Source organism: Lontra canadensis, unplaced genomic scaffold (genome assembly GCF_010015895.1).
Source record: "Lontra canadensis isolate GAN:19392208 unplaced genomic scaffold, GSC_riverotter_1.0 scaffold65, whole genome shotgun sequence".
Taxonomy (NCBI): Eukaryota; Metazoa; Chordata; class Mammalia; order Carnivora; family Mustelidae; genus Lontra; species Lontra canadensis.
In genome coordinates this window covers 4,040,724-4,068,620 of record NW_022631059.1, presented here as the reverse complement: position 1 = coordinate 4,068,620, position 27,897 = coordinate 4,040,724, and the positions used below count along the sequence as shown (strand labels likewise).

At 48.2% G+C, this 27,897-nt stretch overlaps 1 protein-coding gene across 1 annotated transcript in view; it reads left to right on the top strand.

Moving 5' to 3' along the window:
- The window catches only part of GNAS (GNAS complex locus), a 54,027-nt gene that overhangs the window by 1,291 nt on the left and 24,839 nt on the right, over positions 1 to 27,897 (top strand). The window contains 3 exon segments of the mRNA XM_032878889.1: positions 1 to 658; positions 883 to 951; positions 954 to 1,001. The exon segment at positions 1 to 658 is cut by the window's left edge and continues 10 nt beyond it. Of these exon segments, the coding sequence (XP_032734780.1) occupies positions 1 to 658; positions 883 to 951; positions 954 to 1,001 (775 nt within the window).

Genomic DNA, 27,897 nt, shown 5'->3' with positions numbered 1-27,897 from the left:
GCCGCCCCTGACGCTCCAGCCGCCGGGGCAGCCCCAGCCGCCCCTGACGCTCCAGCCGCCGGGGCAGCCCCAGCCGCCCCAGCCGCCCCAGCCGCCCCAGCCGCTCCAGCCGCCGGGGCAGCTGCTCCTGCCGCCCGGGCAGCCCCTGCCGCCCCTGCGTCTGGAGCCCGACCCAAGCTCCGCTTCCTTAGACCCCCCAGCCCCGAGATCCAGGCTGCCGATCCGCCTACTCCGCAGCCTACTCGCGCATTTGCCTGGCGGGGCAGGTCTGGCCGCAGCCGCGACGACGACGAGGGGTCGGTCAGCAGCGACGACCACAGCAGCGATGAGTCCGACGATGGGACCTCCGGATGCCGCCGCTGGCTGCAGCCCCGGCGAAATCGCCGCCGCCGAAAGCCCCGGCGCAACTTGCTCCGCAACTTCCTCGTGCAGGCCTTCGGGGGCTGCTTCGGCCGATCTGAGAGCCCACAGCCCAAAGCCTCGCACAGCCCCAAGGTCAAGAAGATTCCCCTGGCGGAGAAGCGCAGACAGATGCGCAAGGAAGCCCTGGAGAAGCGCGCCCAGAAGCGCGCAGAGAAGAAACGCAGCAAGCTCATCGACAAACAACTCCAGGAGGAAAAGATGGGGTACATGTGTACGCACCGCCTGCTGCTTCTAGGTAATGCGGCGGACTCTGCCCGCGGGGAGCAGGGCTGCCGGGGGACCCCGGGAGGGGGTGGCAGGGCTGCCCGGTGGAGCTCAGGGCCTGGCGGCGGGAGGAGGGGGGTCCAGGCCGAGGCGGGAAGAGACTGCTAGAAAGTTCCAGTGAGGGGCCCTAACTTTGCCCTGGGAGCGGGAGGGGACCTCGGTTGGGCTTGGGTGGTGGAAGTATGTGCCCTCCAGGGAGAAAAGTGGTGCCGAGCAACACTGAGGGTCGTTTCCGGCTGGACAAGCCAGCGTCAGCGACCGTAAGATGCCCCCAGTCCAGGGGTGGGGGCCGGCAAGAAAGAAGGGGGCTTCAGGTGAGCCAGGAACTGCCGGGGAGGGGCCCCGGGGTTCCCCAGGCTAGGCCGGTTGGGGCCATGGTGGGCTGGGGTCGTTGGGGAAGGTGCGCCCCTGCCTCGCCTGGCACTGCTGCTTGGACTCAGACAGCTTGTCGTTGGTGTGTGTTGGTGTCCATATTGTGTCCGCCTGTGCATGATATGCTCAAGTGTCCCTCAATTCGCATCCCTGGCACCCCCAGATTACCCGCCGACTGTGTACTCGTACTGGAGAACGGGCTGTCTTGTGTTTTGCGCCATGGCGCGGGCAAAAACTTTCCGTGTTTTGCACACTCTGGTGGTACCTGTGCGCGGGCGCTCTGCAGCGGGCGGCGCGAAAAATGCGGAGGAGAAGGTGGTGGGACATCTCGGGGAGTGTGTTGGGCTGCTGGCGCGGGGGAGAGGGGGCCGCCTCTTGCTGGCCTCCATAACCTTTTTTCTGTATGTCTTTCTCTCTTTTTTCCCTTTGCGCTAAGCGTTTCCTCACTTCTCATTCGTTCGCCAAACCCTCCCGCCTTTACGGTTGAAAAACCAGACACTCAGGTATCTGGGGCGTCGGGGCTACACACATGCGTTCAGTATTCTGCACAAACTCAGCTCACCTGTTGGGGGGATGGTGGGAGGAGGGGGGAGAACACTCTTAATCTGCTACAGGCAGGTCTGGATCCAAACCTACATGGGGCTGGTTCCAAGAGGGTGGGCGTGGCTGTGTTTAAAAAATATGAAATAATTTTTTTCCTAGGGAAGAGCCGGAGGTAAGCCAATCATTTCCTCTTTTACAAAGAGTACAGTAGGAGGGGCTTGGTTTAAAAAGACTGTTATGCGTTGGGAGTGGGATGCTGTCTTGTCTTTGAAATGCAATTAAAATAAAAAAAATTTTTAAAAATGTTTCCAGTGTATTTTAAGTATATGGACGAAATGTGGTAAAACTGTTGACCATGACTTGTGAAATATGTAAATGTTTGCATGTGAATCTTTTCAAGCAGCTTTAGCTGGGGCAGAGAGGATCAAAGGTAAGATCCTCTTCAAATGGACTTGGGATACCAAGAAATTAAAATGGTCTTGTGTTCATAACCACATCTGGTACGTTGGCGGCCCTCCACCTTCCTCTCCTTCTGTCTTCATCTTTCCCACCTTTAGGTGTCCTCTGGCCCCTCTAGGACTCTCTCCCCCGACCCACCCAACCCCCTCCTCCTCTCCATCTCCCTGCCTCTCTGGCCCTTCCCACTCCCCCCACTGCCCCTCCTCCAGCCTGGCCTTGGCTCCTATCTGAGGCTTTGGCTCCTTGTGCCACAGTCCATCAAAGCAGCAATTAACAAGAGTCTAAATGTGTGGCATGAATGAAAATTTCAAAAGTGAACCTCCACAATATTAATTTATTTCACTCTCTAGAACCTTTCAAGGGATTTAAAGATCACAATTTCTAAAGCTGGGCTACATTTGTTAGCTAAATATTTTATAATGTGTGATGCTTTTTAGTAATGACATTATGGATAATAACCTTTGGCTTCTGTGACATGTGTGTCTTTGACAAATCACAGTTTAAAACATGGCGCTCATTTTAGTGACACCCACGCGGGGAAATAATGATGTCATCGTTTTCCTAATCACATACAGAATGGAAGCAGTTTTAAATTTGGGATGTCCCAACCCTACTATAGCCAGAGCCTTAGATGACAATGCACTGTTGTCCTGCAGGCAACTGCTTTTGCCATAACTGTCCCATTTCAATATTCTGAGCTTAGTTCTAGGACACTGACCTCTGATGGGGAGGGGACACAAATGGATACAGACAGGAAGCCAGGTGACAGTGTCCACTTGCCCCCTAGTTGGCAGTGTCCCTTACTTGCTGGAGTCTCTGTTGTCTCATTTGGGACATGAGGCTTTCCCAGCAGATCTCCACTAGTCTCCTTTGCCATGTTTTGAGTCCTCTGTTCTGGAGGGTGGGGGTTTGGAAAGCACAGTCCACTTAAATCAGGACTGGGGGTTTAAACCACAGATTATGCCCACCCTGCAGCAAACTATCAGTCCATGTCTGGGGCCAAGCCTTGAGAATATTAGAGGTTTACCTTGCTCACCCTTGTTCTGTGTACAGAGTGCAAAATTAACCTCAATAAAAGGAAATTTGCTGGGGTTATCCTGCAGTTGCCTTGATTCTGCTCTCAGGGAGTCTCTGGTCAAGAAGACCAAAACTCAGGCATCTGAGACACGAGCCTGAGCCAGGACAGCTGGCATTACCTGCTGCCGTAATGCGGTTTGGGAAAACAGTTCGTTTCCGACCAGCCTTCATTTGGCAAAGTGACAAGAAAGGTAGCCCATCTGGGTCTGAGCTACTGATGGGGAGGGGGGAGAAGAAGGATGAGGACTTACATTTAGGACAAGACCTCTAGCTAACAGTCCGATTCTGACACAAAACAAGACATCCATATATTCCTACCACTGAAAATGCAGGTCAAAAGAGCATCCTTTCATATGGTCACTAATTTGTGACATGTACGCTCATCTGTTGCTTTACAGCTCTGTGTGTGTGTGTGTGTGTGTGTGTGTGTGTGTGCTGTTTCCATTTTTATTGCCCAGACAGTTTAACCACATTATAGGGAAAAATTTTTTTAAGGAGATAGATAGATAATCAATAACTTGTGAAATATGACTATAAAAATTCTAGAATTTGTAAGAATTTGTAAGAGATGAAGACTTTTTCTTATTTGACTGTTCAAGAATAGACCATTTCCATGTTTTTGGAAACCCAATTTGGGTATGATTCCCCCCCCCCTTTTTTTTAAGACTTGCAGGGGCAGGCAGAGTAGAATTTTTTAGTATCTGCTACATTTTATTAAAACTGTGCAGGCAAATGCTATAGATAATAATGGCCAGCTTGCCATGACACTTTATTTATACAGTGAATTGCAGTTAATTGTATGATAATTTATTTATGCTACCAGGTACAATATTGATGCATTGCATTTCATCATGCAGAAGAGGCGCTTTTTTTTTCCTAATTCTTCTTTAGTACAGCAATTTTTTCCGTATTCAGAATGCCTCCACTGAGCTTTGTGGTGCAGTGGGAAAGGCATAGCTTATCAGGCCACCAAATCTTTAGAATTAAGAAAGACTTTTATGATTTTCCCTCTCTGTCCCCCCAGTAGTATTTTATGCCTCTTGAAGGCCAAAATTCTTCCCTGCCTTTTAAAATCCAATTTCCCATAGATTTCTCTCAAAAAAAAAAAATGTTTTCTATACAAGTAGGTTCATTTTTATAATTTGCCCACATTATGTCTATCATGGGAAATTGGTATTAGGCAAAGAAAAGTGGGGTCCCTGGGCTTTTTGCACACCCCCTCCTGACTTGAAAGGGATGGCCTCACTGCCTTCAGGTATAGTAACCAGTAATAGTAATGATCATGCATAATGATACCACATTCTTATTGTAGTTTTAAAAGCCTTTCATCTAAGTCACATTTGTCCTTTGAAACAGCCTTGGGCAATAAAAATGTGGTAGAACCCCATGTCATAGGCAAATAAACCGAGAGCTCAGAGATTAAATGTCAGGGACTTTTTCTCAAAGACTTCGAGGTAAGTGAAGGAATCAAAAGTTTCTAACTCAGATAAGACCATGCTTAACAAAAAATGTGGTAATGGGCCACAAAGCATTATTTAAATGTAAAGCACGATGGTGAGTGTGCTGCGTGCTCTTCAAATCCCTTGTCAAATGACAGGTGTCTCACTTCTGCTTTCTGAAGGATAGCCAGACCCAGCAGATCTCCGGTTGTAAATGTCCATTGAGCGTACCTGACACGTGAGCCCCCCGTTTCTGACATACCTGTCATGGCTGGGGGGGATATTTGGTTTCCACATTTGCTTGAACTCATCTGCCAACGCTGTAGCCTTAGTTTGTTTATTGGGCTTTGTTCTTTTTCAGCCACAGGTTTCCTTTAGGCAACCTCTGTGGTTTTCTTCAGTGGGGTCTAAAGCTTTCCTTACTCAGTGTTCCACTAAAATAATAATAATAATAATAATAATAAATAATAATAATAATTGACAATAATACTAAAAAGTGGGCTTCAGTGCCTGGCTCCCTATACTTGCAGTGTTAGAGGAGGAGACGGCTTAAAATCCCGGCCTGCATCTAGTAACCCTATTAAAATCACTCTTGTTTTGATATTCTTCACAGTGATTTTTTTAAAAAGTATTCCTTACTTTTTGTTGGGGCTTAATTCCTACTTAGCTTAGCAAGAGTTACCTCATAGTCTTAGAAATCACCTTTGATTTTATGCAGGAACGTTGGTATTAAGCAAAAAAAAAAAAGTGTATTTTTTAAGAGAAGGTAGTCTGATTGCCTAGATTTGAAATTCTTCATGCTGTCACGCCTCTGCTATTTTCCAGAGTCAGTTTCCCCACTAAATAGAACTCACTGTCACCCCCAGCAAAACTGTGGCACCCCAATGCTTCTACATAAAGTAACTTTCAGGAGACACAGAAATAGCCTTTCATTCAATAGAATTAAAATTGGTTTCCACACTTCTTGATTTCTTGAGCTGGTGGCAAAGGGGTTCTTTCCAAACCTCCATCTTGTGCCTCCTGGGGTTCCTAGTGGAATGTGAAATTAACAAGCCGCTTGTCCATTTCAGAATCAAATTTCTCAGGAAGATTCACAATTTTCAACATAGGAAGGGCTGGGCCAATCGATAGGACAAGGTTGCCGCCGTCCCTCCAGCCCTGGTGTCCCCCAGTAACAAGGACTCTGAGACTATGCCTCTGCTGACATCCTCCTTGACAAATTTCCTTGAATTAGACTGGAAAGGGGTTTTATCGCATCAGGTTCCTGTTCTGGCCTGTGGTCACCCTGGGCGTGAGACCTTGACCTCTTCAGGGAGGGTGGGGAATCAGCCCGAGTCTGTCTCTATTTGAGAGTCCTGCTGGAGGATCAGCAAATCCTCAGCGGCCTTTCTAAAAGTGAAAGGGACAGGTGGGAGGCTCCAGATAAAAACTACCATAGGGCTAGGCCAGGGAGCCTCTGAATGAGGGAGAGGAAGGGCATTTCCAAAAGAACCAGAGGAAGAGATGTTGTTTTTCCACAATTCCTCTAAAAAGAGGGCCAGATACCAGAAGTGAAGTTACCCTCTAGAAATTCTCAACCCTGTATCTGGCACAGGCCCGTGCCCAAAATATGGTTACCATTGTTTCTAGAAACTTTCTTAGACTTTTGTCTCCCTGCTCCAAGTAAGAATTTAGGGTTTGTGTTTCTTTGTTTTCTATGTTCCCCATGAGACTGTTAACTTGTAAATTCTCAAGGTACTAGGCACCCATTCTTTCTCTACGTTTCAGAGTACACTCTCTGTACATACTATATAGATAAGGGTCAGCTCTAACAGGAGACAGATGACACCTTGCCAAATTTATGGTTGTGTGAAGCCCTTCTCAGGGGAGTGACGTGGCCAAGAGAAGATGAGGAGAGAGACCTTGTTTTTACTTGTCCTAAAAAAGTTTCCCCCATCCCCCTTTCCTATTCCCCACCCTCTCTACCTCCTTCTCTTTTTATTATTTATATTATCCTCCAATCTGTAAACCAACTCTGTACCGTGGTTGAACCCAGGGACCTGAGCGCAAATTGTTCTATGTTTACTATACATGCAAAAAAAAAAAAAAAAGTTGTTTTTAGTTTCCCTTCCCAACAGCCAGATGGTGAAGCAGTCCAGCCAGTGGGAATTGAAGATGAGACCTCCAAGAATGAGGTAAGAACAACAAGAAAAAGCAATGTTTGATGTTTAATGATTGTTGATCATCCCATGCTCAGTTGGGTCTCGGACAAGCAGTGAGCACACGGTGCCCCCCTTTCACGTTAGAATTACCAGAGCCGTTGTGGCCGGGGCAGGAACTGGGGACTGGACCACGGGAAGAACGTGAGGGAACTGATCTGTGACAGAATCACTAAAACGAAGGGAGTGTGCTTCTGTTGTACTCACTTAGAGGGAAAACCCCAAGTTGAACTACAGGGTAATTTGTTAAACCTCAGGAGACTTTGGGAGCCTTAGACTTGTGGAGCTCTGCCCACATGCTAACTTGAACATTAGATCTTACTAAATGCTTCTTAATGATTCAATTTGGGGTGAGGAGAGAGGTGTATAAATTGTTATCTGATCCCAGACTTATTATGAGTCAGTCAGCGTTTCCGACATTGTCACACACATTTGGTGTGTGGGACAGAGTAAGTACCTTAAACTGCCTTTAATGAGCTGATAATGGGAAGAAAGATCTCGTGTACCCACTTCCAAAGGAGTGCTGTGATCCGGCTCCCGTCCCCGCTAGACCACAGCGGCCTCTCCCAGGGAGGCCAGGGCAGCCTAGAGGCCCTTGACTGACACAGCTCTCACCTCCCCCAGTCAACAGACTCTGTCACCTCCCTCCTCGTTCCTAATTATTAAATAGAACAGTTTTTCCTTTCGTCAGACCAATGGCTAGCATGCAGATGACTGTGAGGGGATTTTTTTTTTTTTTTAAACAGGGAGCTTGCGTTCAGGTAAGTTTGTAGGATTTTTGGAAAGAAGGTCTAACGCTCATCCTAATTAATGCCCCAAACTGAAGTCACGTGGCAATGCTAGAGTCCGGGCCGAGAAGGCCTGTTTCAGCAGCCTGGGTCCAACTGAAAACGACAGAGAGTTGATGGTGTCACTTGGGAAGAGTCTGGGTACTTAATTACCTGGGACCATGTGAACACATCCCCTTTGGTCGTCTATGGTAACTCCTTAGTGTCCGAAGGACTTAAGCAAAAGCCTGTGAGGTCCTTGTTTATAAAAAGTGAAACCTCATTTATTATCAGTCCTTTGAGTTTTTTTGGCCTTCTTGGGCTTCTCAGATCGTGGAAAGTGTCCATCTTAATTCCTGACAGCTTCTGGCTATATGGGTCCAGTAGGCCTACAAGATGCATAAGGAGCACAGTAAGAAAATCAAATCTGTCATTCAGGGGTCCTCCCACCCACTGCTCCCCACAAGTGTGAATTTTTGGGTGACTGACTGTAGTGGGGCCCAGAGGTGGTGAAGGTAAGTTGTTACTTCAGGTTGGCCACTAGATGGTGAGACGGTGTAAGGCAGAAAAAAGGTGTCGTATCTGTGATTAAATGAGAGAGGAAGGGGCCAGGGAGCAGGGGTGGGGAGGGTCCTGTTCCACTTCCACCCCCACCCCAGGACGGAGCCCACAATCCATAGGCCCCAAAGCTTTAGTCAGACCCAGCCTCTTTTTTTTTTTTTTTTTTTTTTAAGTGGTGACATCTCCCTGTTGGCTAGGTGGTGGGATTTTAGGGGGCCATATCTAACACAAGGTCCTCCTTAATAGGTCTACTGATATTTTATCATACAGGCTCTAAAGGATGTCTAGCAGCATTGCTGACCTCTGCCTACTGGATGCCCATCTCTTTCTCCTCCAACTCCCTCTCTCTCTCTCCCCATCTCTGTCCCTCCATCTCTCTCTCTCTCTCTCTCTCTCTCTCTCTCACACACACACACACACACACACCACCACCACCACCACCACAACCACTAGGTACATACACAGTGTGGCAATCAGAACTGTGTCCCCTGGGGGACAGCATCATCCCCGTTGATAACATACTGCCCTAACACATCAATATCAAATTCTGGGGAAGGTAGAGCTCACACATGTCATAACTCGAGCACCTTAAAAAGAAAAGATATCTTCAGAGAGAAGGTTCCTGACTCCAGTTACTAATGACCAGTCAGAAATGTTTGCCACTGTGGTGGTGACCCTGCATTCTTGGGTAGAAGTAATTTCCGAAAAATTGTGGAAAAGAAGGTGACCCAGATGACCCTAAATAGAATAGAAAAGGGAATTATCCCAGGGAAGTAAGTAATGAATTGGTCTAAGACTCCGATTAACGAAGTCAGTCTCATAGCTAATCAGTGGGCCAGGATAAATCAAGGCTTAAATAGATTTTAACCCTTACATGATCGTCTCTACCACTTAGAGGTTCTTTTAGGAGCCTTTGTAGCAGGCTGCGGATTCTCCCTCTGTCTGGTGTGTACTAAATTAAGTCATTCTGCAGCGGGAGAGAAGGATGCCAGGCTAATCGGGGCTAGGACTCAGGTGGCTATAAATACAGCTTTGCACGTATCCCGCAAAACATTAATGGAGTCTTTAATTGGTAGTGTCTGGGCACACACAAGGATGTAGGCTCTTAGTTGGGTCACCTGAGTCCCAGGGCCACAGGGGCCAACCCAACTGCATGCAAGTGACCCATAACTTTTAGCAACTGATAGTTCAAGGCAGGAAGTGACCTTGTGGGCTGGTGGGCACCCATGGAAGGAATGCCTCTCAATGACTACCTGAGAGAGGTAAAATAAGATCTTTGGGAAACAAAACATAGTTGTGCCAGTAGAAGTCATGATCCAAGGACATTCCCCGATCAAGAGTCTTATACTTGGTCTTGGGTAAGATTGTCAATGCCACCTCCTCCATCCTAGGGCAGAGTCTGTAACCAGCATCTCTTGTAATAATCATAACAAGACTAAATCATGATTTCATTTTTAAACCGTGGCCTGACCCGCCCCCCGGCCCTTGCACCTAAACAGCCTCTCCCCCAGTTAATCGTTATAGAAGACATTATTGCTTCTTTATTGTACTTTAAGCCCAACATATTTATATTTTTGTCCCCATCTGGTCTTCTGCTAGAGCTCTTAGATCTTATACATTCTCCGTATAAGATACGTAAGTGAAGTTTTTTTTGTTTTTTTTTCTTAAAGCGTTTGGAATTTGTGATCTTTAAGTTAATCACAAAATCTAGAAGGAAAAAAGAATTAAGAGAATAACTAGTTTCCACCCACAGCTATCTATATGAATTTAAACACTTTTGCTTTTGTTATTAGGATTACTTTAGGGTCAGGGGTAGAAAGTGATTACTAGCTCAATAAAGTGCACATCGGATATGTAAATTTTTTAAAAATACTATTTTTTTATATGTTTCGACTTTAGCTGAGTGCAGTGCCCCTAACTAACACATCCTTATTACAGAATCCTTGAAATTACCCAAGGCATGTTTTTTGAATGTTGATTTTGACATTTTGCCTGGGACCAAGTACAACATCCTTCCAAGGAAATACTTAGAAGACTCCAGACAGAACCCAAAAACAGATGCCAGACATTAGGGGAAAATTTTTTAAAGTTTGGTTGCCAGAAAACTAATAGCTATTTATAATTAAACATTTGCGTGTGCTTTCATTTCTTCCTTCTTGCTGCTAAAAAGGAAGCATATTAGATCATTTTGTTTCACAAATGGCCAGGGCTGGTTTTAAGATGGACACTTGAAGGAAGATTCCCCTTTCCAAGTGGGAGTCTTTGGAAATTTTCCTGATGGGATCCAGTCATTCTGGAGTACTCTTAGGAAATCATTCATAGTGGGGTGGTTTGGCATGGGACGTGCTAATGGTGATTATTGCTTGCTGTCTTCCCACATTGCCCTGATGGGGAAGAGAGTCTGATATGATGGGGAAGGGGTGGGCAGAGGATCCCCAACTTTCCTGGGGGTTCCTAGGACAGTGGAAAGACAGCTCTGGTTTAGGGGTTAGTGGGGGATTCTCATTCCTGGAACATTTGTGGTTTCTAGGGCTCTATTCAAGGATCCCATGAATTTGCCAAGTGATATCCAGAAAAGGCCAAAGTTTGATTCTTAGAAGTGTTGACAAGCCTTCATTTTGTGATGATTCTGCAGGAGTAGTCCTGGAGTCCTGCCATGGTCAAGGGAGGGACTTAAATTTGATGGGTGGTCCAAGAGAAAGCCTGGCAGTATCTCTTTGTCCAACCTGATGTATGCGGAGGTAATGAATGACCCCAGGTGGCGTGGTGGGGCAGGGCTTGAAAAAAGGATTCTGGGTAGAGCACATCAAAACCCTTGTAGATGTCTTATCCTGAGACTTAAGTTGACAGGTGACAGAGAACTCATTTTTCTTTTTCTTTCTGGCCCTAAAGCCATGGTTCCCCCGAGGTGGGAGTGGGGGTCTGACTTCAGATGTGAAGGCAGGCAGGCTCCAAATTGGGAGGTGATCTTTCATGCTGCAGGAAGAAGTCAAGGAGAAGACCATCGGGGCTTTGCTGTCCCCGCAGAGGTCCGCACAGCTCAGAAGTGGGGGCAGAAATCAGCCTCCTAGGGAATTCTTATTCCCTTCTGGCTTTCCTTTTCTTTTCCCTCAATTTTGAGATTTTTTTAAACAATTATATTCTTATTTTAGGGGGGACTTTGGCTCAGGAGATAGCTTGTTTTTAGGGAAAGAGGTGGGATTCCCCAACTGTTTGGGACTGGGAAATGAAAAGAGTGAAATAAAGCAAGACTGCTCCAGGCTGGCTGGCAGATGGCGCTCGGCTCTTACTGTTGGGAGCCTGCCTTTGCAAAACTCCCTGGCTGCACCCAAGGCGCCACTGGGCATCCCCCTCCCCTAATCCCCTTTCTCAGGGACACAGGCCCCACCCCCAAGGCCTAGGGGATAGTTTTAAGGATTTTCAGTTGAACTATTGGTTTCTGAGGACAAATCCTGTCACTTTTAACTAGTGGCTCTGGACACCTTAGCCAGGGCAGAAAAACACTATCACAGTGACCTCCAAATTCCTAACCCAGGTACGTGCCATGGTTCTGGGAACCAACTCTGGGACCTTGGGCAAATGTCCTGGGTCCCAGTTTCTCTCATCTGAAAAATGAGAGGGATGTCCTCCTCACTTTAAAACTTTAGTTCTCAAAGTTTAGTTAGCATGGGTACGCTGCCCCCCACCCCCACAAGCAACCTTTAAGGGGTCCTTTCCAAAATGGCCGACTGTATAGGAAATTTTAGATCTATTTGTTGTCCTTGGGTAAATAATAATTTCTGAGTACCCACTTCTGGGAAATCCTTGCAAGAAGCAGAGGTGAGTGGTGCATCTTTCCCACCCCAGTCAAGGGCTAGAAAAGAGATTCAGAAGTGGGCAGAGGTCCCTTTTCTACCAGGGAAACCCAAGGAGCCTTCCTAGAGGAGTTAGCATTTGAGACAATATGGGAAGATACAAGGAGATGAGGGAGTAGAATTTGGGATGGAAGCTCAATGCTTTCTTAGGAGAAAAGGTACTAGCTGAGGATGAATTCCTATTGTTTTGATTTGGTTTGTTTTTTTCCCCCTACTTACAAGGGCATCCTTGGGTTTGTCAGGGTCTCTGAGATTTCAGGGCTAACTTTGGTTTTTTCCCCTTTCAGCCCTTCTCTACTCCTCAGTGCCACAAACCTACAGTGCACTGAAGACACTCTTGCTGATGAAGAGGCTTCTGTGCCTCTGGGTGGGACACCACCGCCCCGCCCCCTTTCACCTCAGGATGTGGGGTGGGCCACCTCTGCCTTCTTTAGGCCAAGTTTCTCGAGGGGAAGCTAGTGCTAACAACGTCTGGGGCCATGTTCCTTGGTTCTAAAAAGAATAGGCACCCTCTCGCCATTTCTTTACACCCCCTCATGAGTCTTGAGTTTATCCATCTGTGAAGGGCGGCGTGAGCTTCTCATGGGAGGCCTGCAATGGGAATTCATTCCTTTCCAGCAGAACTTATCTTCCACACACCATTCCTAGATATGTTCCCCTCTTTTATAGTTGAAGAGTCCAAAGAAATGAATAAAATGTGTTAGTTTCAGGCAAAAGCTTCCCCCACCCTGCTATTAAAATTCTTTTAAGTTAGCAAAGTTTATTCCGACATTCCTGTCTTAAGCCCGTCATCTTCTGGGGCTTCTTGAAAGCCTTTCTTGCTTTTTTTTTTCTCCCCACACCTCCCAGCTTCCAGCCCTGAACCTTGGCCAAGGCACGTGACCATGGCAGCCCCGGGGGTGTTACTCAGGACTTGGGGGGGGCACTGGGGAACAGGACAGGTGGCTGCCCCTGTTTAGAACACCTTTTTGGGACCCGTAGAGCTCCTCTCCCGCCAGAGGTCAGCAGAGAGCTCAAAATGGCTTTGCCGGCTCGCAGGAAGTGGGATCACTTAGAATTCTCTAGATGGAATGTGGAAGTCCAAACGGAAAAAAGCCCCACCTTTCAGGGATAGCTTAGGTTGGGGTCTCATTTTGTCCTGGTTCCCTAGGAGAGTTAGTTCTGGCGCCATTCCCACCATTCTGTGCTTTAAGGGCCTGGGGGGCCTTCGGTCTTTTCGTTTGTTGGGTTTCTTGCCTGTGTCCCCAGCCCCCCAACACATACACGCACACAGACACCCCTTTCCTGGCAGGGGACCTCAGAGCCTCCCACATGTGACCAGACTCCCCACTCAGGTTGCCCACAGGACTGGGAATCTGAGCCCCATACTTTCCCTGGCCCCTTTCCCCCTTTTCTCCCAGAAGGTTGTATTTATTGTTAAAATGACTTTATAGTATGACAGGAAATCCCCCTACCCCACCCTTATCCTGCCCTGATTTTACATCTCCTTATCCCCTGTTCTTCAGCTAGATGTATGGATGTTTCTAAAGAGGGAATTAACCACAGCATGCAAACCACTCTGTGCTTGTACCCCACCCCCCCCAACACACACGCGCACATGCACACGCACACTTCCTTAGAGGTTTTCCCACGTCCTCCATCGTGCCTTCCACTTCTGCTTGCTCTGTCCTCCCATTGGGGTGGGAAAAGGGGAAAAGGAATCTGAATCCCGTTCCTTTGTTTTTACTCCGAGCTTTTGAAACATTGAAACACCGGAGTGCTTGAGAACGATCCCCCCACCCCAAAGTTAAAACCAACTCCCCTTAGCCAGGTCTTTATTGTTGAAAGAGAGACAGAAGGAAAGAAGGCGCAGAAGGCAGTGAAAACGTAAACACTGAGACCAAGTGAAAGTCTTAAAAAGAGAAAGAAAAGGCACTTTGGGTAAATTTAACTCTTAAGACAGAGTGCCTGCCCAGTGGGAACTTCCAGTCGAGAAAGGAGGAGAAGGGAGGACCGAGTTGCAAGTCAGGGCAGTGGCAACAGGCCCTTGGAGGGCTGCCAGCCTCCTGGGAGCTTCCAGCACAGCTGAGGGCCTGACCAGGAGTGGGAGGGGGAGGTATCGTCCTCTACCCGATGTTGGTGCCAGGAGCCCACTGAATAGGGCAGGACCTGGGAGCCTAGGGGTGCATGCCAGAGAGAGAGCCTGAGTTCTGACCACTGCCTTCTCTCGCCCACAGTGGGCCCTTTATGCCGCCCCACATTACTCTCCCGGTCCTACAGTGATTGTTCGATTTCTGGACTCTTTTTTTGAAATTAGTAATTAAGCCCCTTCTAGCACAACCTGATTTCCCAAGCCGTTTTCATATGCCTTGCCCCACTCAGTGGGGCAGTTTTGCTTTAAGAAATCTGGCACACAGTAGATCTTTTCATCCTTCAAAAAAATCCAGTCTTCGTGAGTTCTTTGATTCGATAATTACTCAAAGCAAAACAAAGGCAATCCTAAAGTTAAAAGCAAACACCCTGTACATTACGTATACATCTCAGATGTTGAGGAAACCCTTAGAAGTTTACAGGTTGGTGTCCTCGAGAATTTGGCTCCGGCCAGACCCAATATAGGCATTGTTTTCTTTTTTGTTCTTCCTTCCTCCCTTCCTTCCTTTCTTCTGCCCCCACCCCCCCCCTTTGGAAAAACAAGTTTTATTCTCCTGGGTATGTTCATTAGAGAGGGGAGACATTCTATTCAGTGAGGAAGAATGGGGGGAGGAAGAAGGGGGAGCAGGGTTCTGCGGGAGGAGACACAAGATTGATGACTTTGTGCTGGCGGGTGGAGAGCGACCATCACACCCAGATGAAAATCTCTCAGGCTCCAACGAGGAACAACACAGCAGAGCAGACCTTCAGCTTCCTGGAGTTAGTGGGGAAAATATTTCGTCAGCTGCCTCTCCGTCCTGCGCTTTATTCATTAACCCAAGTGAAAAGAAAAAAAATAAATCAAAGTCTTGTCCTAATTTGTTGTGGTGAGACCCCAGTTCTCCCAAATTTTTGCCCTTGTTGGTTTGTTTGTTGAAAAAAGCACAGCCCACAGAGGCAGAAGGGAGTTTGCTGGGTTCAGCGTGCTTCAGTTTGCTCTCAAGGCTTAGCTTCTCTCCATGAGGAAAAGTCCTCACTCTTCCCAAGTGCCAAGAGTTAGAAATGTGTTACTAATTGATTTGACCTAAATTTGTACTGCTCCGAGACTTAGCAAATGGTCAGTTAGGGGCCGGGGGGGGGGGGGGAGACAACAGTGGCTGTCCCCCTGGCCAAGAGAAGAGACTCACCAAAGCTATGTTTATAAAATGGGCCTTCTATGACATTAAGGAATTCTTGAGGGGGATGGGGGGTCGTGGTTGTTCTTCAGAGAAAGGGAAAGGTTGTTGGGAAGTGTTTAATGGGAATTTAGCATAAAATGACATGCCTGGTGGAGGAAAATCACGGTTCCAAATGAAAACAGTTGTCACAAATTAATTTTTCAAATTCTTGACTATTGGCAGATCTGAGGTTTACCTCATATGCAGAATTATGTCCAGCTTGGCAAAGAGCATGGAATACGGCCTGGTTCTTGGTACATATGTACCCATTTTCCCTCACTGATAAGTTTTCTCCTAATTGGGGTGTTAAATTGAATGTCCAAATAGCTTTGTTTTCTTTTTGCCTTTTTAGTAGCATCTCTTAGCTTGCGGTAGCATCAGTGTGTCTGCCAAACCTCTCAGAAGGATGAAATCCTTGCCGGGTCGGTGAGTCTGCCTTTACTTGGGCATTTTCATTCATTCATTCATTCATTGACGTGTTCACTGTCCACATATCGAGTGCCTAATATGTGCCCTTCCCCATGGGGGGAAGACAAAGGTATAAGACTTGCGGCTTCCTTTGATGGTCTTATGATCAGAACGAACCCAGGAAGTCTCTGCTGAGGAATGAAATAGGGCAGAGAGAGAGAACAGTTCAGAGCAGATGGACAGATGGTGAAAAAAACTGACTTCAGAAACCTTTCGACACTTCTCCAAGCTAGTGGGGCAAGCCAAATCAGGGCCTCCGTGAAATCATTGCCCCCTAATAGTTAAGTCACAGAGAACCCGCCAGAACGACCTGGGTCAGAACAAACAATGGCGTGTCCGTGTTGGACAGGTCCAACCATGTGGATTTCCATGTCAGTCTGAGGCCTCAACTTTGTAAGTAGGCCGGGATGGAGCCCGTTGTAGTGGGGTGACCAGGCTTCCTCTCTGGGACTCCAAGAGCCCTTTCTCCCGTGGTGTAACCCAGGCGCCTGCAGAGGCCTGCCCAGGGCTGGTGTAAACAACTGCCCTTGGTCAGCCCCTCTCTCCTCCCTGGTCTGTCTGGAGCCAGGTGGTGCCGCCGGGGATCTAGGACTCAAAACACTGTCAGGGGATGGGCTTAAATTCTTCTACCCAATCCTAGAATCTTCTGTGGGATTCCTGTTCTGAGGGTGGGATGGGAAAGTGCTCGTAGTTTGCTACCAGAGGTCCTGATGGAGGCAGAGTGCTTTTATCTTAGCTTCTAGGCTGTCCTTTATTTTAGCTGCAGGCCTCCATCTTAGTTTCAGGCCTCCATCTTAGCTCCTGAGCTGCCCTCCATCTTAGCTGCAGCCTCCATCTTAGGCCCTGAGCTGCCCTCCATCTTAGCTCTAGACCTCCATCTTGGGCCCTGAGCTGCCCTCCATCTTAGCTGCAGCCTCCATCTTAGGCCCTGAGCTGCCCTCCATCTTAGCCCCTGAGCTTGGGCCTCTTTTCCCTGTTCTCTGATGCAGATAGATTCTGTATGCAAGTAATACAGTTAGTTCCCAGTCACTGTAGAAAGAAAACACACCTCAAATTCCAGAACTAATTTCCTGCTTTCCTTTAACAAATACTTTTATCTGTGCGTTACTCTTGGAAGAGCATCTTACCTGTAGGCCTCCTGTAATGCTCAGCACCTACCTGATCTTTTTATAAAAACACAATTTTTTAATGTGTGTCTACAGATAGAGATTCTTTGCTTTTAGCTGTAAGACCAGGGACACGCTTTTGCGTGGACTGAATGGCAGCAACTCGAGATGACAGGGACTGGTCTTTGTTCCAGGAGTAAAGTTCAGATTCACAGAGTTGAGTTTCAGCCCCCGCCGTTTGTAACATTGAACGCTTTGCACCGGAGAGGCAGCCGGAGCCATCGGTGTGACTGAAAATTCCTTGCAGGACTTGAGCCGAAGCTTGCTTGCCCGCTCAGAAAAATCAAGTCGCCCAGGTTACTTTGAAAGCATCCCTTGTGACAAGTCGCCAGCTCTGTAAATGTATGAGTTCATGGGCAGTCGCTTTCCGGCGCTGGCCTGCCACGTTACCAGGACACGAACAAAGTGTTGTCCACCCCAAGAGAAATTATGGGCAGAGATGAGGGCATCAAGGCTACGAGAAGTCAGTGAGCAGGTGCTCCCCCAGCTGGGACTCAAGCCCTGGCTTCAGAGTCCCCTTGAAAGAGATCCGAAACAGGGATTTCTGTGTTTTGTGTGCTGGGCCCTCTGAGATGAGCCTCTGGCATATTTGAGAAGTGGAGACTTGACCCTGGGCCCCCTTACCTCCCCGCAGGTGGCTGTGTTCGGTTCAGTTAATCCCATTAGCTGGCAAAGGCTTACAGGGCTACCCTTAAGGGAAATTTGCATTTTAATAAAGAGCTCTGCGAGGCCGATGGAAAACAAAAAGGCGGGGAGTCACATTTTTAACGGTCGGAATTCTAACTGGAGGCCTAGGGAAAGGATAGGGGAGGGGGCAACTGAGCAGTGGACTCCCCTCCCCACCCCTTGTCCCAGGCTCCCCCCACAATTCTCCCCGCCCCGCATCCCCCAGTGCAGTGAATTCATTGAATCGGCTTTTTTCCCTTGTGACCCTGCAGGACTTGGGGTCCCTCCCTCCCCTCCCCCAGTTCTCCAGGTGCTGTCAGGGTGCCTTCCCGGCTTCCGCTTGGCAGTGGGGGGGTCGTGGGTGGGCATCCGAGTGGCCAAGTCAGGTCCAGATTGAAGCCTTCAGGTGCCTGACTCATTCCAGCTCGGGTCGATAATAACAAGCCCCATGTTTTCCTCCAGCATCCTCAGTGATGACACACAGAACAGTCAGGAAATGACGGGCTTGAGTGCTATATCGTTGCTTTGCTTTTTTAAAAAAAGAAAAAAAAACGCATGTCGGGGGTGGTGGGGGGGGAAAGGAGGGAGGAGGTGGGAGGCCAGGCCGGCAAATAACCAGCGGCCGAGCAGTCTTGCTGCCCGGATGTTACATAAACAGCCCCCAACTGCCCTGTGTGGCAGCCCCCGAGGACCGGGTGCTTAGTGACACTCGGTGGATTTCACACCTTTGCTTCCAGGTACTTAGAGCTGCATTAACAGCTAATGATTCAATTGAGGGAGGCCTGGATTGCCATTTTGACTTGCTCGGTATTAGCATACCCTCCCAGAAACCCGAAGCCTGCCAGTTAAGCTCCCCAGTGTAACTCAGAAGGGGCCTTTCCAAGATGTGTGATCTTTAGGAAAAGGAAATTAAGCTAATTTTGAAAGCTCCTGACATACGAGTTTCCTTGGAACGCACGCAGTGGAAGGCTGGGATGAATATTATGATTCCTCACACGATACGTATTTGAACATATGTCCGAGATTCCTGCCGCAGAGCTCGGTGCTACTCAGGGCCGTGGGCTCCCTCTCTCTTCTTTTTGCTTTCCTTCGCGGTTTTTTCCTCTTTTCTGCCCTTTGTTTTCTCAAACGTTGACGCGCGCCCCGCCGGCAAGGCTCTTTGCAGAAAGTTCTGCGATGGCCGAGGGGATTGCGGTGATGTTTGCACAAAACAAGAGGTGACTCCGTGGCCAGGACGGGAGCCCAAAACGCTGCAGTGTCCCTGATTGGGGGGGGTGTCCCCCAGTGGCTCGGCCGTGCTCAGCGGGGGGCAGGAGGGCATTTCATTATGCGTGTAAGTTCGAGCTTTATGTCAAACACAAACACGCAGGCCGCCGCTGGTATTACAAACACAGTCACGCTCACCCTGGGAGCATGAACGGCATTCGGATTTTATCTTCCCAGTTCCAGAACCTATTGACTTCCTCCCAACGGCTTCCTCCTTCTCCTCTGCTAAGTCCACGGGGAGAATCGGCCTCCCCATGCGGCTGAATTGTGCACCCTGACAATGACTGGTAATTAGGGGCCATGTGTGGAGCCGAGCCCGGAGGTGGCTGTCGCCACCAGTCCTGCCCGTGGACACGGCTTCGCCCGCACCTTGCCGCAGAGAGAGGCCGCTGGAAACATCGATTTCCGCACCCACCCCCCTGCCCCCAACCCTCTCAAGGTTAGGATTCTGCTTAGAACTCTCTGCTTCCAGCTAAAATTTCCATCCCCAAAGGGCCTGATTTCAGGCAGAGAAAGGACCACTTTAGCAAATGAGAGAAGAGGAACGAGAGGGTCATTTCAACTGCAGCAAAAATCAGCCATGCCATTTTCCCTGACAGCACTTTAATTATGATGAAAGAACAAGATGTTTTTTGGTTTTTACAGAGAAGGCTTGTGGCGGGGGAAGGGAAGGGACCTCTGGAGGAGACGCGAGCTGCAGCGCGCCTGTCACCAGGGTGATGGATACTCGGGGAGGGGGAGCGAGGCCCCCCTGCCCGCCCGCCCCGCCCCACGGCAGCCCGGGGTCCCGGCCCCAGCTTGGTCTGGCACGCCTCGCTGTTAGTCGCCAGGGGTGCGGTATGACTAGGAAGGGCCCACAGGACAGAAGTCAGCAAGCTGCTGGGTGTCAGCCTCTCCCTTCCCTGGTGTGGGGGTGAGCGGGGACTTTAACCCCGAGGAGGAGGCCAGCCTGCGTTCTGCTCCACCGGCTTTGAAAGCGGCGGCGGGGTTTCGAGTGATCACACAGCCCGTTGTTGAAAATGATGATTTTTTCCTTAAACTCAGGTGCCTGAGCCAGATGGACCTCCAGGGGCTTCGGAGCTGCAGGGAGAGCAGGGCACTGAGGCTTTGATGCGCAGAGGCCATGTTTTAGAGGGGGAAGAAGGTTAGAGAGCCAGATGTTGGTAGACCTCCTTCAGCTAGGGCAAGCATCAGGGAAAAGCATCCCCTTGTCCCTCTGCCACCCTCCCGGGCTTGTCTGTGATTGCTGCCCTGACCTTAGGCATCAGGCCCCCGGGGAGCCTTGGGGGGGGTGTTTGTACCACCCCTGACGGGGGCCCTGGGACCCTGGTCCGGCAGCGTTTAGAGAAAAATGTAAAAGTGGCTACTAGACTCTCTCCCAGCTGAAGAGAGCCTTAGCTGCCGTGAACGGGAACGTAAAGCCAGAGAGGGCAGGAGGCGTCCAGGTTAGCTGTGGGGTCCGCAGGGATGCAGGGAGCCGAGGGGGAGACATCAGACCTGGGAGGGGGCTTGATTTGCTGCTCCCTTTCACCTCCCTGCTCTGTTTTAGGGCTCTTTCATGCCATGCAGCGTACAGTACCGGCTGTTTCCAAAGCCTCCAGCACGGAATTACACAGAGCAGGAGACATGATTCGAACCTGCTCATCTCGGCTGCTTTTGTGTAACTGAATTACACAATGTCTCTGTTAAAAGTGATGTCGCCGCCGCTGCCCAGTGCCCCACGGCCTTGAATTAAACACCGAGGGGCATTATTTCCCTCCAAGGAGGCACTCTCTGTGGCAACTTCCCCCGAACAATTTGTGATTTTTCTGAGGCTCCTTCTTCCCCTCACTAAATTGGCATGCTGCTGGAGACACTTCTAATTTTTGATTATTAACGGGCAGTGGCTAATGAAACAGCGGGGACTTAGGGCTTTGTGGTAGATGAATTATGGACATTTACGAGTAAAACCACTTTATTTCTCGCACTTAACAAGGGGATTAACGAGCAAAATGCCACATCTGTAGAATCCTGGGGGGGGCGGGGGCTGCGGTCAGGGCTGCAGGCTGGGCTGAGATGCCTCATTCCCTGGTTCCCCCCGGAACCGCTGCAGTCTCCCCGTTCCCTGGTTCCCCCCGGAACCGCTGCAGTCTCCCCGTCTGAGCCAAGCCGAGGTGCAGATCCTTGCTCTAACCAGACACACGGCAGTTCTGCGTGCTGCAGAGGTGGGGGCTCCACGATCGTGCCGATTTCTGTGAATCGGTTGAGGGGGAAACATTAGGAAAATAGGCTTAAGCCCCTTCCCCTCCCTTTCTGCTTGGAAAATATATTAGGAGCTGGCAGTTCGTCTGCAGGGAGAAACATGGGAGGACAACATCCTGACTTACAACTCTCGGGGTACTTGAGTATTTTATTTTATAGTGATTTTATAGTTCGGAGGAACAAAAAAAAACCAGACAAATAAGATACAGAAGCTGGCAGAGTGTGTGTGTGTGGGGTGCGGTCAAGGCTCGACCACCTTAGGAGATGGTGCCTTTCTGATGCCAGAATAAGGACAGAATGAGGATTGCATCCCCTTTTTGAAAGAAATAGGCGCTTCGGAGAAGGGTAAATACCCTGTTCTTTGAGAAATACAGTGAGGCGATCGGTTACTGTCAGGCGGCTGTGGTCATAATCCTGTTGGAGAATTGGTCTCATTTTTCATGTCAGAATTAATATTGGTTAAGATTAGATGGCTTCTTAATTTAGACCATTTACATTTTATACAGTGCTAAAAAGGAGGGCTCAGGCCAGTCTGGGGCAGCAGCATCGCCAAATAAATAGGAACAATATAACCTTTGAAAATATCCATTCTTTCTGCCATGGCTTTGTTCTGGCAAATTTTGAGTCATTTAACACCATCTGAAAACTCAGATTTTCATTGCTAGAAAAACGTAATGCTTTCCGCTGTTCCTCTTGCTTCTCATTGCCCACAAATTTCCTGTTCTGGTGACCTTCTTGACTTGAGTTTTTTGTCTCCTTCCCACCGAAGCCTCCCATCAGTTTGGTCCAAAATGTAATCGTGAAAAAGCATTTGGTGGTTTTGTCTACAGAGAGACAGTTTGCCCGAATATTTCAGAAGAACAGCTCATCCAGCCACCTACCCTGACATCACCCCAACACAGCCCAAAAGCCGTAGATAAACTTATTTTTTGGAACCAGAGGGAACAGACCTAGGAGCCAGGCTGTGCTCCGAGGGATGAGGAAGGGAGGACAATGAACAAGACGCTGGAGTCTCTTGCTTTCTCTGCAGTGGCCACCGGAAGTCTGCAGAGGGATGGTACAGATGAAGTAGCAAGCGGGTCCCTACAGGCAGGCGCAGGGAGGCAGAACGGTGCCAAGAGACATCTTTACGGCTTGGCTCTCTTGGCAACATCATCAGCAGGGTCAAGATTCTTCTGGTGCCTGAAGCCATCTTAGAATTTAGAGGCAGCAAAAGCCACTGGCCCTTGTTCTGTCTTAGGTTACAACCAGCTCAGACCCATCAATACAAACTAAGGAAGAGAAATTATAGCTTTTATAGAAAAAGAAAAAATATCCATGATTCAGGTTCTCAGAAAAAGCTGATTAGCACCCCCCCACCACCTTTTATCTCAGAGTCACCAAAACTAGAACTAGATCATCAGTCTTTTCTCTTTTTCTTTCTTTCCTATGTGGATAGCCAATATCGACTCTCCGGGCTACATTTCTCCTGCTCTTTCCATGCGGTCAGCAGCCAGGCAGGTGGAAGAGGAAAGGGATGAGGAAGGGAGGCAGGAGAAAGGTCCAGGCTCCCTTGGCACATCTCCCTCCTGCCCTCCAGTCTTGTGCATTTCATTTCTATTTGCAAACAGCTCAGCCCAAAGCAGAGCATTGATATTACCCCCAGATGCTGTCTCTGACCCATCTTACTTTTCCTCCGGGGCGCAGGCAGGGCAGAGCCTAGATGTGCTCAGACCTCCGAAACCGCCCAGCCTTGATCCTTTATTTTTATGTTACAGTTACGGAACCTTGGAAATGTGTTTTCAGCGATTTACCCCATACTGAGAATTTCAGGAGAGGAAGGTCAAGAAGTGATGACTTAGATTTTATTAGTAGCTCCATTAGGCAGACCTCGGAATTCTAATAATGGGTCTTTGCCAGACAAATCAATGTCACGTTCCTAAAAGGAGGAGAGTGACAGCTGAGTGATTTCACAGAATTACCAGGTATCGGGAGGAAGGTTAAGCAAGGGTTCCATTACGATAAATTAGAGTGATTTTTTTCATTTGTTTCCCTGGGGTCTACGTGCCGCAAGGAGCTTTTTAAAAATTTTTCATTTGCGAGACGTGCTGTTTTGCTTTGCACGTTGTAGAAAGGACGTGTATATTTTTCTCCCCAAATCTCCTGTCTTCGGCGTCCATTTTAGAAACTAGGTGTTCGTTGCAGAATTCCTTCCTTCAGTTCCAGTGCTGTCCTCCTCCTTTTTCCAGAATTCCCCTCTCTGCCCTCCGTAACCTCAGTAGGTCTAGCAGATACATAGCTACGCCAGGTTGGGGAAAACACATTTGTTTAACACATTTAAGAATGTGCGAGGAAAATGAAATATCAATGTATTTTATATTGAAGATTGAAGCGTTAAGTGTCCTTGGGGATAACGCTAGTCAACAGTTCTTTTTTTTTTTTTTTTTCACATTTTGCATCCAGCCAACTCGTAGCAGCTCATTGAGATGATATATTTCCAGTACTTACTGACTTAATTAAAAGAAAGCCATCTAAGAAACTCACTTTTTTTAAAAGGCTGAGCGTGATTTTAAATTACCCTGCTCTGGGGCGCCCCCCTGAGGCCTGGGTTGATAACAACATGGTAGGAATTTGGGGTCAGGTTTTTCTAGACTTGGGGATGCTTTTAATGGCAGAAGTAAGTGTAGTACCCCATTTAACTTGTAGATCTGGTGTCTTTGGGTCCCAACTAAGTTTTGTATCAACTTCCTTTGAAAGTTCTTTCATAGCTGTGCTTTGGAAGCAGCTCTAGGGATCCAATTATTAAAGAAATCCTGGAACTCAGAAGGCAGAGATTACTTTTTAAGAATAAAAAGCAAAAAATGTTTCTAACACAGCTTTAAATTGGTCGACACCTTCAGCTGTCCTCTTAGTGAGAAGCACTTACTGGAACTTTCTGGAATCAGTCTCTAGAGTGGGAGATGTGGCAGCCTCTGGAGCTGGTGGCCCTCCATCCATCAGCTGGCTGCCACCATTCTTGCCGGAAGATAGGGACCCAGGGCCTTGGCAGTCAGTGGGACAGACCAAGGAATGCCTTGTGTAGGATCCATCTTGGCTTGACAAGACACAGCCTAGCCTTCTTCCTTCTCTCTGCAGACCAGGACACCCTGTGGGCATCATCCAGTTTCCCAGGCCAGACTGACATTTCAGAGCTGCCCTCTTCCCAGGCTGCTGACATCGCCCCCAGAACTCCCAAGGATTGGTCTTGGCTTCTCACTTGACTTCTTTCACTGATTCCAAGTTCCCACGATAATCAGCTGCCTTCATGGGTCACTGCTGATTTCTCACCCCAGAGAGGACCAAGGGACCCAGTGAAGCCATTGCCCCATGACGCCCACCCCCAAGGTCTTCATGTCTTATATATGCGAAGGGCTAGTCTTCTAGAGATCTTCCATCTTGGTGTTAGGTCACTGCAACCCTGGGATAAAAACAGCTATAATTAGTATGTTACAGATTAGACTGCCTTTCTAGCTTTGTGCCACTTCCTCTAATAATACCAATTTTGGTGACACATTTCCTAGAATCCCGGGCTCGCTTCAATTGCTAAAATCCTCCAAGAGACGATTATAGGGACAGACCTGTTTGCTTTAAAACCTGGAAGGGTTTGGTTCCGATCTGTTGACTCTGCTCCCACCTTTGTCTTTCCCCCACCTTCCAGGGTCTGTCTGGATTTTCTCCTTTTACGTTCAGGGAGCAATGCCTCCATTCTCCCCTGAGGCTGCCGTTTTGTTGACAGCCAAGCACACATGGTCTTCTGTGCCTGTGGCAAAACATGCTTAGCTTTCCTGGCCCACTCCAGAGTCCCCACCCATTAATTGGGCAGGGGGGTAAGAGGGAGCAGAATTTGAGTGGGGCATCACAACTTCAGCCAAGCTGGGCATACATCTAGGCCACCTGTCACTCGAGCCGGTGTCCAAAATTCAGCCCTACGGGTCACAGCTGTGGTATTATTTCAGCATGAGCAATTCGGTATTTAATGTTCCTTAGAAAAATAAATCATTCCAAGCTGCTACCGTTCACCTATTAACCCTTAGAGGATTTCGGAGAAGGAGGGGTGGTGGCATCCATAGTTTGTTTGTCTGGCTTGCAGGAGTAGCTCGTCCTTCCCGGGGCTGTCTCTCCCGGAGCTGGCTTCTCCCATCGTGGAGGGCAGCCACAGCCTTCCCTGGGCGGGGGAGAAGTTGGGCTTGCATTTCATGTGTGTCTTTACCTGCATAGTACAGGTGCTGCTTTCTGCCTGGCTGTGGCTTCGGTTTCTGCCCTGTCCCCTTGGTCACTACGTTAGCCTGCTGTGGCTGGCGAGTCATGATTTACAAATAAGCACTGGGTTGGGGTTGATTGGGGAGTTGGGGGGGGAGCTCATCATTAATCAGATCTTCTCATTGTATGTAAGGGGCCCCCAAAAGCAGCATACATTTTTAATTTGGCCTCTCAGTCACTGGGCCCTTCTGTCACCTGGGTCTTACTAAATGAATTGGCCATCTACAATTAAGCCATGCAGTGCGGATCGTTTGAAAGCTGAGTTGTCGGCCTTCTGAGAGAAACTGGCTGTATTTAGGTTTTAAGGCAACCCTGCTTTGTGTTCTTTGTAAAGTCAGCGACATTCTTTCCATTTTTTCAGTGTAATTAACACAAAAGGAGCCGTAATCTGAGAAGGTAGTAGAGACTAAGGCAACTGAGAGGCAGGAATGTTCAAGAAAGCGGCAGAGGCAGCTTTCCCAGTCCTGGGCGGCGTGCAGAGACCCCGAGACGCGGCTGTGGCTAGGGCTGAGGTCTGGAGCTCATGGAAACATCTCCTTTTCATCTGATCCCCAGACTGGTGGCAAAATGCTTGATGCTTGGGCTGAATGATTTTCTCCTCCTAACTTCTAGAGGTCTGCAAAGACCTCAGGAAGAAGCCACAGCACCAGTGGGGTTCTGCTGCTGTTGAGTGGGGTTCCTGACAGGCTGGCCAGGGTCGTGCCCGCTGCTGATCCTGCCACCTGAGGGCAGGGGAGTGGGGAGAGTGCAGCCTTAGGGCTCCCAGGAAACCCTGAATTTCATCAAATGGTGGCTGAATGGAGCTTTTAGGGCAGGTGGACAGGACAACCAGGAGAGCTCAGGCTTCTGTGGAACCTCAGTGGAAAGCAGGAGGCTGCCTTCCCCATCTGGGGGCCATGCTCTTTGTGCCTCTGATGGTTTGTTCCCCCTGAAAACAAAGACCCAGGGAAATAGGTAGAGCCCCACTGTAATTACACATTTTTCTATTTCAGTCTAAACATGTGTGGGCAAACACAAAAAGATGAAAAGGTAGATCCATGTCTAGATGAAGTAGGCTTGTGACTAGTTATGTCACATGGATTGCTTCCCTCAGGGTTTGCCAACAGCAGATAGAAATGGGACTAGGGAGGGGGCTCCGGCCAGGAAGGCAGAGGACACCCCAGCCTGGCCGGAATCTGGGGGATGGGAGACGGGCTAGTAACTAACTGAAAGGCTATTTGAAAATGATCACCCACATTGAGTTAGTGGGTAAATAAAGTAAAACCCAGGACGTAGAACTTGTATCTAGAAGCTGTTGCATGTGTATATGTGGGTACACACAGCAACATTTAGTGAAAGGAAATTTATTGCCTGATTAATCCAGAGTGTTTAACTCTCTAAACTCTTAATTATAGGGGCTGAATTTGAAGAATTGAACGCAACGGGGAAAAAAACTAAAATCTTTCAAATCAGAGCAATTAAAGGGCTGCTTTAATCTGAGGAGGTCTTATTAGGACTTCAGCATTCTATTGATTGCGCCAACTTGGGTTTTGTTTTTTTCCCCTGTTGTTACTCTTTTAGTAAGATGTCGGATCAAAATGTCATTTAAATAAGGCACCCTGTAAATGAAAATAGAAGTTAGCTGGCCCTCCCTCCACCACTCCCCATCCTGGATGAGTTTCCGTCCTCAAGGCCAACTTAAAAGTTCTAAATGAGGTTTTGCTATTACCTTAGCCCTCATGAAACATTTTTCCCACAAAAGGAGTTAAAAATATTTTACGTTAATGAGAGTTAATCTTCCTGCTATAGGGCCGTGACACTTGTATAGCTTTTTTTCCTTCAAACCCAATTATGATCTCCAGTAAGTGGGTCAGTGGGTCTATGTTTGATGTCATTGCGGCCCTAATCCAAAGTGTTTGTCCATTGAGAGTCTCAAGTCAAGGCTAACATGTGTATCGTATTGTTTAGGTTTAAGTTTTAAAGGGAACGGAGTCAAGCACATAGTCTCTTTTTGATTGTTTCCCCCTTTTAAGGTAGATGGTGGCTTTGTTAAAAGTCTACTCCTACCCACTCTGGAGCTCTTGGGGTTGTGGTAAGGAAGGGAAGGCACGCAGGGCCCTAGAACCTGGGCATCCACAGACACCAGAAAGCTTCCCTCATACATGGTGCCCACTCATTGGATTCAAGAAAGATCAGTAAAGGGGCACCAAGTCCTGGTTGCCTCACGTTGTGCACCCTTGTTTCAAGTGGATGCTCGAATGGGACTCACAGCACTGGCCTGAGAAATTGGGTCCAAACTCATGGGCCAGGGTGCTCCCACATTCCATTTGGATCAGCTGTGCTTTGAATGTGAAACAAATTGTTTTGAAATTAGTTGATGGCAATTAAATAGGGAAATTTCATACGGCATGTAGTTAATTCTTTGACTTCAGATCTGAAATGAAGGCTTCCTAACTTGAACATTGTGTTTAGTTTAGAATGTAGGTTTAGAAGTACTTTGTGATTGAAGTTACTAACTAGGGAATAGGACCAAAAAAAAAAAAAAAAAAA